The sequence below is a fragment of the Erinaceus europaeus genome, chromosome 3, assembly GCF_950295315.1.
Source record: "Erinaceus europaeus chromosome 3, mEriEur2.1, whole genome shotgun sequence".
NCBI classification, from domain to species: Eukaryota; Metazoa; Chordata; class Mammalia; order Eulipotyphla; family Erinaceidae; genus Erinaceus; species Erinaceus europaeus.
The window spans coordinates 175736958-175748179 of record NC_080164.1 but is presented as its reverse complement, the minus strand read 5'-3'; the positions used below and the strand labels follow the sequence as shown (position 1 = coordinate 175748179).

Below are 11222 nucleotides of genomic sequence, written 5' to 3'. Positions count from 1 at the left end.
CTTTCCTCTGAAAAATTAGCTGCGACCAGAGAGCTGGTTGCGGGGCAACTTGCCTTGAAACATATCAAACCTTCTGTGTCCCCCTGGAATACTCCTATATTTGTGATTAAGAAAAAGTCAGGAAAATGGAGACTGTTACATGATCTGCGGGCAATCAACCGCCAAATGCACATCATGGGGCCAGTACAGCGGGGGCTTCCATTGCTAACGGCCCTGCCTGAGAGATGGCCCATAATAGTCATAGATATCAAGGATTGTTTTTTCTCTATCCCATTAAGTGAGAGGGACACGGAAAGATTTGCCTTTACCGTACCATCCTGCAATCATGAAGAACCCGACCAGAGATTCGAATGGGTTGTGCTGCCCCAGGGTATGGCGAATAGTCCAACCATGTGCCAGCTGTTTGTTAGTGACACGATTGCTCCCCTTAGGAAGAAATATCCTACCTTAAAATGTATTCATTATATGGATGATATTCTACTTGCTGAAAAAACTGAAACCTTACTTGATCAAGCGTATGAGGAATTAGTTCAGATTTTAAGAGGAAAAGGGCTGTATATTGCCCCTGAAAAGGTGCAGAGAGGTGAGGTGGTAAACTACTTAGGAGCATGCATTAAACCTATGGAGGTAGTGCCCCAGAAGCTGGAATTGAGGAAGGATGGCTTACATACTCTGAATGACTTTCAAAAATTGTTAGGGAATATTAATTGGGTGAGGAGTTACTTGAAGCTTCCAAATCATGAGCTGAAACCCCTGTATGATGTCTTGATAGGGGATTCTGCCCTGAACTCCCCAAGAGTATTGACGCCAGAGGCTAGGCTGGTCCTAGAGAAGGTAGAAAGATCCCTTCAGGGAGCCTTATTGAAACGTTGGGATGCCAACAAGCCCCTGACTTTATGCATTTTAGCTACCTTGTCACAGCCCACGGGGCTGCTGTGGCAAGAGGGTCCATTGCTTTGGATTCATTCAAGAATTTCTCCTGCTAAATCCATACAATATTATCCTTCAGCAGTAGCAGATCTGGCCCTGACCGGGATTCAGCAATGTATACAGTTTTTTGGCATCTTACCAACCACATTAGTGGTCCCTTATTCTAGCTACCAGGTACAGACCCTGTGTGGAGCTTTGGATGAGTGGGCCATCTTGAGATGCGGCTATCCTGGAGAAATTGATAATCACTATCCCAAACATCCTCTCGTGAGCTTCTTTAAGGAGCACCCCGTGATTTTCCCTAAGATTACTGCAGTGAGGCCTCTGTCTTCAGCGCCTAACATTTTCACAGACGGCTCTAAGACAGAATGTGGAGCTTACGTAATAGAACACCAAGAACCAGTTAGGTGTCATTTCCAACCAGGCTCTCCTCAAATAGTGGAGTTGCAAATTGTGATTGAAGTTTTTAAGAGATGCCATTTTCCCCTTAATTTGATATCTGACTCTGCTTATGTGATTAATGCAGTCAAGGTTCTAGAGGCCGCTGGACCTATAAAAAGATCCAGCACAGTGTGTGCGCTGTTAAAAGAACTACAAGATCTGATTTGGCACCGCACACAGCACTTTTATATTCAACACATTCGAGCACACACTGGATTGCCTGGCCCCCTGAGCGAGGATAATAACATTGTAGATAAATTGGCAAGACAGGATGTCCTCTTGATGGCTCCAGCAATGGAACAGGCCAGACATTTTCATGAACTTTTTCATGTAAATGCTAAAACCCTACAGAAAAATTTTAATTTGCCCCATGCGGACGCTCGTCAGGAGGTTCTGGGTTGCCCTCAGTGTGTGACTTTCCAGCATCCACCAAGCGTTGGAATTAACCCTCGGGGCTTACGCCCTGGCATCCTATGGCAAATGGATGTCACGCACTTTTCTGAATTTGGCACGCTTAAGTATCTACATGTCTCTGTAGACACCTGCTCTGGTGTTATCATGGCCACCCCATTGAGTGGTGAAAAGGCTCGCAATGTGATCACCCATTGCCTAGAGGCATGGGCTGCATGGGGTATGCCTCAAAATTTGAAAACAGACAATGGCCCTGCCTACACTGCTCAGTCTTTTGTCTCCTTCTGCCAGCAAATGAGAGTCCGCTTAACCCATGGCCTGCCCTATAATCCTCAGGGTCAAGGCATTGTGGAACGTGCTCATCGCACCCTCAAGGAATGTCTGTTAAAACAAAAAGGGGGAATAGGCCACGGCCGCACCCCTAAGGAAAGACTATCCCTAGCCTTATTTACACTTAATTTTTTAAATTTGGATATTAATGGCCACTCTGCGGCAGAAAGACATCATATGCTCCATGGCCCACAGAGAGGCATGGTAAAATGGAAGGACATATTAACAGGCACATGGCATGGGCCTGATCCCGTGCTGACATGAGCACGAGGCTCTGTTTGTGTTTTTCCACAGGACAAACCAGATCCGGTGTGGGTATCCGAACGACTGGTGAGAAAGGTCCAAGATGCCCCACCACCAAAGAATACACCAGATGCTCCTGATGACTGCGGTGGTGATGCCGGTGATGCCGGAGCCTCGCTGGGGAATCCTGTCCGTGTTTCCAAGGCCGATGCCGATACAGCATGATGCCGGGCTCTTAGGAAACTGGTCTGGGAGTTTCGAAACCCTGATGCGACAACTACGAAGCGCCATCATGGCTGTCAACTCAACGCGGGTGGATGCTTCCATGGCGTCGGGGTTGACCTCCTGGATCAATCAAGCAATGGACAGTTTGACAGAGTGGGCGGGCTTGGGATGCTTAACTGCGCTCTTGGTTCTCGCCTCCCTGATGGGCCTGTGGTGTATTTGCAAAATTAGGATCACACAGAGGCGTGAAGTCGCGCTGATTGCACAGGCCTTCACAGCAATCGAGGATGGCCACTCCCCCAAGGCTTGTTTGGCGGCCTTAAAAGCCTGATATGAAACGCTCAGGGTGCGAGGCAAAGCACTGCACTTGAGGGCGTAATGCTGTCTCAAGGAGTGCACGTCCAATGCATGCAGGTTGTGCCACTCCCTAACCCCATAATTTCCTTATCTCCTGCCCCAGAACAAAATGGCATGGGATGGGTCTAGCACTGGCGAAGCTTGATTGTTAGGCGAGGACTATGACAATATCCCCTCCTTTCTGGGATTGGACCTCTACACTCACCTGCTGCGTTGTTAAAACAAAAAGGGGGAACTGTGGAGAGCCATGTGCCGCGCCCCAAGATGGCACCAGCCTCCTCTACCCTCCAGACCACAGGGAGAAGTAAACAACTCCATAAATGGTCTGAGACTGAGAGTGTGCTTGCTTCCGCGATCGTGTGCCTATGAGCAGCTGCCACGTGTGCCCTTGGGATTGGCTAACCCATGAGTATATAAGTTGGAGGTTAGGTTATAGCGGGGCTTTTTGTTGTTCAAGGTTCCCGAATAAACTGCTTGAAGAAGAACTCGGCGTTGCATGATCCTTGCAGGCAAGGGTGGACGCGACAAGTCTCAAGGCAGCTGGCTGCAGTCAGTCTTTGAGAAACCCAGCAGTATAAAGGGAAGCTGCTAGTTTTGTGCAAAGTGTCCAAGAGGTGTACCAGTGAGTCTGATAGAAATGCCAGTCCAAAGCAGATGTCCACGGAAGAATGCCAGGGGGTGGAACGTTGTATGAGGAAGGTCAGCTGCTGGAATTCTGCTTTTCTGTAGAGAACTTGACAGCTGCAATTTACTTACTATGAAACAAAACTTGTAGCAGGATAGAAGTATATCACAATTGATAACTCTATTACAATTGGAAGTCTTTTTTAGTATGATTTTAAGGCTGTTTAAAGTTTAAAAAATAGAATGTGGAAAGGTAAACATAAGAACCATGGAAAGAAAAAAGTCTCAGGCATGAGAATCATTAGCATAACCATAGCGCAATCTAACGTTTCTAATTGAGAAGGAATTTGAGAGTTTTACATATCAACAAGTCTATTTAACCTTTTGTTATACCCATTCAAGATGGAGACACACGCTAGGTGTGCGCAGGTTTTTTTTAGACCAACTTAGTTAAAATATATTGATTTTTAACTAATTTTTACCTCAGACTTTAAATGTAAGTTATTTTTATCTTTATGAGAATTATGTTGAAAACCTTTTTTATTTAACTCTGTCTGGTAAGAATATAGCCTTAAAGTTATATTTTTAACCTTAAAGTTAATGTTTACCAAACTTTAAACACACACGTAAACATGGTCTTCAATACACAAGGAGGAAAACTTTTGTTACTAAGACATGTCATTTTAAACACGAGTTTAGATCTATACTGTCTTAGCCGTTTGGGGAGTGCATTGTCCAGTGGTGGCCTCTTGCGCAACTTCAGCTCCAGGAATTGTAGGTTGCGATCTCTGGATGAATCTCTGCGTATTCTAGCTCATCTGCCTTCAGACCCAAGCTGGGGATCTCAGCCAGGGGGCCCAGTTTCGGCAGGGAACCCACAGTCTCCAGGTGGTCTGGGATCTACCCAGACTTCATAGCAGGAGGGCGGGTGGGCCAGCCGTGCATAAGTCATGGGCGGAGGTGCCCCAGTGTGGCGGCCTGTCCGCCATGTCTGCTGCCCTGTTCCCAGTGGCCGAGCAGTGTGGAGGGAGCCCACACCCAATGCCCTGTGCCACGCGGCAGCTAGTTGGCTCTTGCAGGCGGTCGTTGGGCTCCTGTGGGCTGGTGTTGGGTGGAAACCACAGAGTGGTCCAGTGATAAATGTTCCAGAAACAGCGAAACAGTCTGATGAAGAAAGGGCAGAGGCCTTTGGAGATCTCTTCACAAGCAGAAGAGAAGGTCATAGTGCATAGGTAGCCAAATTGTCACTTATCTGGGGGATGGGCAAGTCACGTCCCACGCTGTAGGCACCATATGTCATTATCGCCAGGGCTACCTTCACAGGCAGGTAACAGAGACTACCAGAGACACACAGCTGAGATGAGAACGCAGTTTAATCTTTATTCATGAGCACGCAATGTGCTCCTCCATTTTTCTCCTCTGGCAGCAGAGAGGGACTCTCTAGTCACCACACAGATCTTTCCTTCATCCTTTTCCTCCGCAGGAACTCAGGAACTCAGAAACCCAGGAGCTCAGGAAGTACGTAGGATAGGGGGCAGGGAGAAGGGAGTAGCGCGAAAAACTAGCAAGGGCTAAACCAAATCTCCTGGCGGGGGAGAGTGCATAGCAACAATTCCCCCTTTTCTTTTTAATATGTGAAACTAGCAGGGGCTAAACCACCACCTCCAAGAGGTGAGGGGTGGGAGACCAAACCAATGTGAAGCATAGCAACACCACAGAACACCCTCAATGGAAAGGCTGAGAGGGCCATACTCCCGAGGGTTTGAAAAGAGCAGAGGTATACTTAAGGTACCTACTCCAACGATCCGACGGGCGGCAAGAGAATTCTTCGGGTAGGTTTGATTTTGCCGGCTGTGAATCCCCAGTTTTGCTGAAATAGCAAAACCCCTTTATGAGGCAACCCGAGAAGGGCAGCCTTTTAAATGGACTGAGACTCATAAGAGCGCCTTTAAACTACTAAAGCATACCCTGTTGTCGGCTCCAGCTTTGGGACAGCCTGATGTGACTAAACCCTTTCACCTTTTCATAGACAAAAAGCAAGGGATAGCAAAAGGGGTCCTAACACAAACAGTAGGGCCCTAGACACAGCCGGTAACTTATTTCTCAAAACAGCTAGACTCGGTGGCGGCCGGATGGCCACCGTGCCTCCGCATCATAGCTGCTACAACTATGTTGACAAAAGATGCTCAGAAGTTGACTCTCGGTCAGAAATTGACTGTGACTACCCCTCACGCTGTAGATGGAATCCTCCGACAACCTCCTGACAGGTGTATCAGCAATGCCCGGTTAACTTATTATCAAAGCTTGTTGCTAAACCCACCCGTTATTCAGTTCTCATCCAGAGCATCCTTGAACCCGGCTACCTTGCTCCCCAACCCCAAATTAGACACTCCCTTACATGACTGCTCTGAGATTCTGAGCTACACATCTAGCCTCTGGGAAGACCTGAAGGACCAGCCTTTAAAAGGAACAGAAGTGAACGGGTATACTGATGGGAGCAGCTTCATCAGAGATGGGGTAAGGTATGCTGGGGCCATGGTAACTACTGAACATGAGACTCTGTGGGCAGCTGCCCTGCCCGCAGGGACTTTGGCCCAAAAAAGCTGAATTAATTGCCCTCACAAAAGCCCTCAACCTAGGAAAAGGGAAAAGACTTAACATCTACACTGATAGCCACTATGCCTTTGCCACAGCCCACATCCATGGTGCTATATCGAGAAAGGTGACTGCTCACGTCTAAAGGTAAAGCTATTAAAAATCAACAAGAAATGTTAGACTTGTTAGAGGCTATCTGGATGCCAGATGAGGCGGCCATAATACACTTCCATGGACACCAAAAGGGAGAAAGTTCTGTGGCACAGGGCAATCGCCTAGCAGATACCACAGCCAGACAAGTCACAATAGAAAGAACTGATGAATTAACTCTTTGTCTGCCAAACCCTGGAGAGCCCACCCTGCCTGATAAGCCAGAATATACACCAGATGATGAGCTCCAGATAAAAAAGTTACCTCTCACTGACAAGCACAGTAACTGGTGGGTAACAGCTGATGGTAGACTCATCTTACCCCAAGCCGTGGCCAAACACCTGCTACAGCAGATACACAGAAGTACCCACCTGGGAGAAAGAAAAATGGCCGAACTTTTGCAAAAAGCCAGCCTGAGAATCCACAACAAGAACCAACTCATTAAGGAAATAGTTGCAAAATGCAAGCCTGCAGACTTGCAAATGCTAGCAGCCAGCCTAGAACAATAGCTCAAGTCCAAAAGCATGTTTGGTCAAGACTGAGAACAATATATGAAGCTGCACATCCTCCAGACCCTAATCCCTTCCAGCCCGAAGACTCAGTCTTGGTGAGATGCCACCCAAAAGAGACACTCGAGACCCGATGGAAAGGACCTTATACTGTCATCCTAGCCACCCCCATGACCCTGAAGGTGGACGGTATTGGCCCATGGATCCACCACTCCCACATTCATGCAGCAGAGACAGAAGAGTTCAAGACTAGATGGCGACTCAAGTCTGTCCCCAAACACCTACTCAAGCTCCAGTTGCTCCATTAGTGACTGCACACTTTCTCTCCTGATGACTCTGATCTTTATTTTTGCTACTACTGCTCCTCAAACCCATTGACCGGGACAGAAGTCAGAAACAGGGATTGGCCCAAGATTGGGCCCTAGAAGTTACAAAAGACAAAGGGGAGAATGTGGAGGTTAGAAACCCTTAAAATGAAACCAACTGTTCCTTGATACAGCTGTTAAACTGAAACCAACTGTTACTTGTTAGAGAATGTTAAACTGAAATCAATGGTTCCAATGGTCCCTTATTACAGCCATTAAACTGTGACTAATTGCTCTTGTTCCCTGTACTATAAAAAGCAGATAGCAAGAATGTTGAAAGGTCATCCGCGCAGACTCTTCCCTTGTGTGGAAGGGTGTCAGTGGCCCAAGCTTAAGCTTGCTAATAAAGGCTCTTGCTATTGCATGTGATTCTGGTGTTCCATGTGTGAGATCAGGACTCGAACCTCTGGGCATAACACAAACCACTGTATTTTTTTTCCAAACTATTGTATCTTACTGTTGACTGTGAACAATTCCCCCAATAAAAGAAAAAAAAATATAAAAAGCTTTGTTGTGGTCCGGGAGGTGGTGCAGTGGATAAAGCATTGAACTCTTAAGCCTGAGGTCATGAGTTCAATCCCTGGCAGCACATGCACGAGTGATGCCTAGTTCTTTCTCTCTCTCTGTCCTCCTATCTATCCCATCAATCAATACAATATAAACACAGACAAACAAGCATAAATCTTCTTTTCTAGGATCCCAGGTTATGTGTTTTTATCTGACTTAGTTCCCGATTATAAGAGAGGAAGCATGTTCACTCAGGCAGAGAGCACGGTGGGGTCCTCAGTACTGCCCACTGCCACTCTCACAGGGGAAGGCAGGAGAGCTGCCTGAAGGGGTCAAGGCTCAAGATGAAAGGCTGCTAGTAGGGGCAGACAGGGCAGGAAGAGGGGGAGCTGGCAAAGCTGATCATTGAAGGTCCTGGTTGGGGGCATCTTCTGGCTGGACTGGAAGAAGTCAGCAGCATCACACTTCACCATCCTGGGTCTCCGTCAAGGCCTAAGAGGGGTCCCTGCCTGTCTTCCAACGGAGAAGAATCAGAAGAAGGGGACAATGCCTACCAACAGAGAGGTAGCCATGTCTTGTTCAGGAAGAAGTCAGCTACCTGAAGTCTCACTGGCAGGTAAACTCGATATTCTTTTCACTGAGAATCGTTTTCAGGTCTTCTATGGAGGAGCTTGAGCATGGCTCCCTAGGACAGAAGGAGGAAGAATTCAAATAGTAAGAATTGATGGGGTTGGGAAGTGAGGCACTTGGTGAACTGCGTGTTACCATGCACAAGGACCCAGGTTCACCCCCCAACCCACCAGCAGAGTGAAAGCTACACAAGCAGTAAAGCAGGGCTGCAGGTGTCTCTGTGTGTGTCTCTCTCTATGTCCCCTATGCTTTTATTTCTCTCTCTTCTATCAAGTAAAGATAAATTAAAAAGCATTAAAAATAAGAAAAAGAGGGAGTCGGGCGGTGGCACAGCGGATTAAGCACACGTGGCACAAAGTGCAAGGACTGGCTTAAGGATCCCGGTTAGAGCCCCTGGCTTCCCACCAGCAGGGGTGTGACTCCACAGGTGGTGAAGTAGGTCTGCAGGTGTCTATCTTTCTCTCCCCCTCTCTGTCTTCCCCTCCTATCTCCATTTATCTCTGTCCTATCCAACAAGCATGACAACAGTAATAACTACAACAACAACAGAGAAACAAGGGCAACAAAGGGGAATAAATAAATAAAATAAAGATTTATTAAAATATAAGTAAGAAAAAGATTCAAAAGAGGTTCATTTACTCTTTCTAGAGAATAATGTCAGCTTTTTCATAAGACATATGCAGAGACTGTCTACTCAGATCATTGTGCTTATAAATGTTATTAAATATTGTTTTATTGTTGCACTATTTAATTTGTTGTAAACTCATTTTATATAAATAATAATAATAAAACAGTAAGAACTTTCAAACATTTCTTCAATCTGTTATTGACTTTTTTTTTTGCCTCCAGGGTTATTGCTGGAGCTTGGTGTCTGAACCACTAATCCACTGCTCCTGGAAACTATTTTTTCCCCATTTGTTGCCCTTATTTTATTAAAAATAAAATAAAATAAATACTGGTCCAGATAAAGGATAGCAGAGGACCTAGTGGGGGTTTCACTGTTCTGTGGAAAACTTGAAATGTTATGCATGTACAAATGATTGTATTCACTGTCAAATGGAAAACATTAATGCCCCAATGAAGGAAAAGGAAAAGTACAATAATTGAATTAAATTAAATATAAAAATCAGGCTGAAATGGTGGGGCTGGCAGTGGAGTCCACATGTCACCATGTGCGAGAGCCCAGGTTTGAGTCCTGAACCGCAACACAGGAGCAACCGCAGTGGGGGGGGGGGGTTTGACCAGTGCTGGAGCAATACTGTGATGCCCCGCCTTGTCTCTGTCTGACCACATGTCTCTCTGTGTGGCATCCTCTCTGTAGTAAGAGAAGAAAAAAAGGAACTGGGAATGGTGGAGTGCTGCAGGCACTGGGCTCCACCGATAACCCTGGTGGCAAAAAAGGAGAAGGCGAATGAGGGCAGGAGGGGAAGAGGGAAAGAAATGGACTAGGCTGAATTTACTGCATGAATTTACTGGAAAAGGATTCTTTTTTTTTTAGTACTATTTTTTTTAACTGGGGAATTAATGTTTTACATTCAACAGTAAATACAATAGTTTGTACATGAATAATATTTCCCAGTTTCCCATATAACAATACAACCCCCACTAGGTCCTCTGAATCCCTCTTGGACCTGTATTCTCCCCACCCACCCATACCCACCCCAGAGTCTTTTACTTTGGTGAGATATGCCAATTCCATTTCAGGTTCTACTTCTGTTTTCTTTTCTGATCTTGTGAAAAGGATTCTTATTCCACTTTTGAAACAGTGTATTCTTTTGTGGACTGACACAAAAAGTGGTTCTTTTTTTTTCTCCTCCTCCTCCTCCACATCCTCATCCCTCTCCTTCTCAATCTTCTCCTCCCTCCTCCCCTCGTCTCCTTACCCTTCTCTGTCATAACCATCGTCTCCTCCCTTCCTACTCCTCCTTCTTCTCTTTCTCTCCCTTCTTCTCTTACTTTTTTCTTCTTCTCCTTCTCTCCCTCCCTTCTCTTTTCCCTCCTTCACTTGATAGGACAAAGAGAAATTGCGGGGGAGATAGAGAAGGAGAGAGGAAGAGAGACATCTGCAGCACTGCTTCACCTCTAATGCTTCTCCTCTTGCAGTTGGAGAGCCAGGCTTGAACCCAGGGCCATGTGCGTGGTAACATGTGTGCTCACCTAGGTGAGGTACCTCCCCTCCACAGTTCATTCTTAAGATAATAATGAGCACAAGGTACTAACTTGTATCTGGCCATCACGTTGTCGCTATACATCACTGAGACTTTTAGTTTATGAACCTTCTTTGGATCCAAATTAGGAACTTCCATACTCCCAAAGATACTGAACAGAAAAGTGAAAGAACAGTGTCAATCCCACACTAAATTCTTCAGAATCACAGTCCTCGTTAACAGTCAGCAGCTGAATTTTCACCATTGATTAGAACCCATTCATGGAAATAGATTCAGGGGCTGGGGACATAGCATAGCAGTTCTGCAAAAGATTCCCATACTTGAGGATCTAAGGTCCCAGGTTCAATCCGTAGAACCACTATCAAGCTACAGCTGAGTGGGGCTCTGGTCTTTTATGTCTTTATCTTTATATCTGTCTCTCCTTAAAATAAAATAAATAAGATTAAAAAAGAAGATGAAATAGACACAGGCTCGTCATAGAAGCAGTTTATCTTATTCACTCAGTGGCATCCTCAGTGAATAAGGTTCTAGAAGAAGAATCTGAGTTTGTATTGGTGTTGGGGACTCAGACCACCCAAGGAGCACCCCCTGGGAGCCAGCTGACCACCCACCACTACCTGCTGAATCAGGATCCTCTGCTGCAGGACCCAGGGGTCACCTGTCAGCATATCTGAGCAGCCCTGCTCTGAGAACCCCTGCGTCCTGTGTGACCAGCTCCTGAGTCTCCCCCTCATTTT

General features: G+C 46.1%; 1 protein-coding gene across 2 annotated transcripts in view; it reads right to left on the bottom strand.

Moving 5' to 3' along the window:
• Positions 1-3470: 3470 nt before the first annotated feature.
• LOC107522257 (ADP-ribosyl cyclase/cyclic ADP-ribose hydrolase 1-like) overlaps positions 3471-11222 on the bottom strand; it is an 18616-nt gene continuing 10864 nt past the window's right edge. Inside the window, exons 1-2 of one of the 2 annotated variants that reach the window (XR_009549051.1) lie at positions 10538-11201; positions 3471-8372 (exon numbers count right to left, since the gene is read on the bottom strand). Coding sequence is in view for 1 of the 2 variants with exons in the window: in XM_060188291.1 (XP_060044274.1) it covers positions 8322-8372 (51 nt within the window). In the remaining variant the exon portion in view is untranslated. Of the gene's footprint in view, positions 8373-10537; positions 11202-11222 lie in introns of those variants that run through there. The other variant, XM_060188291.1, reaches the window with a different exon arrangement.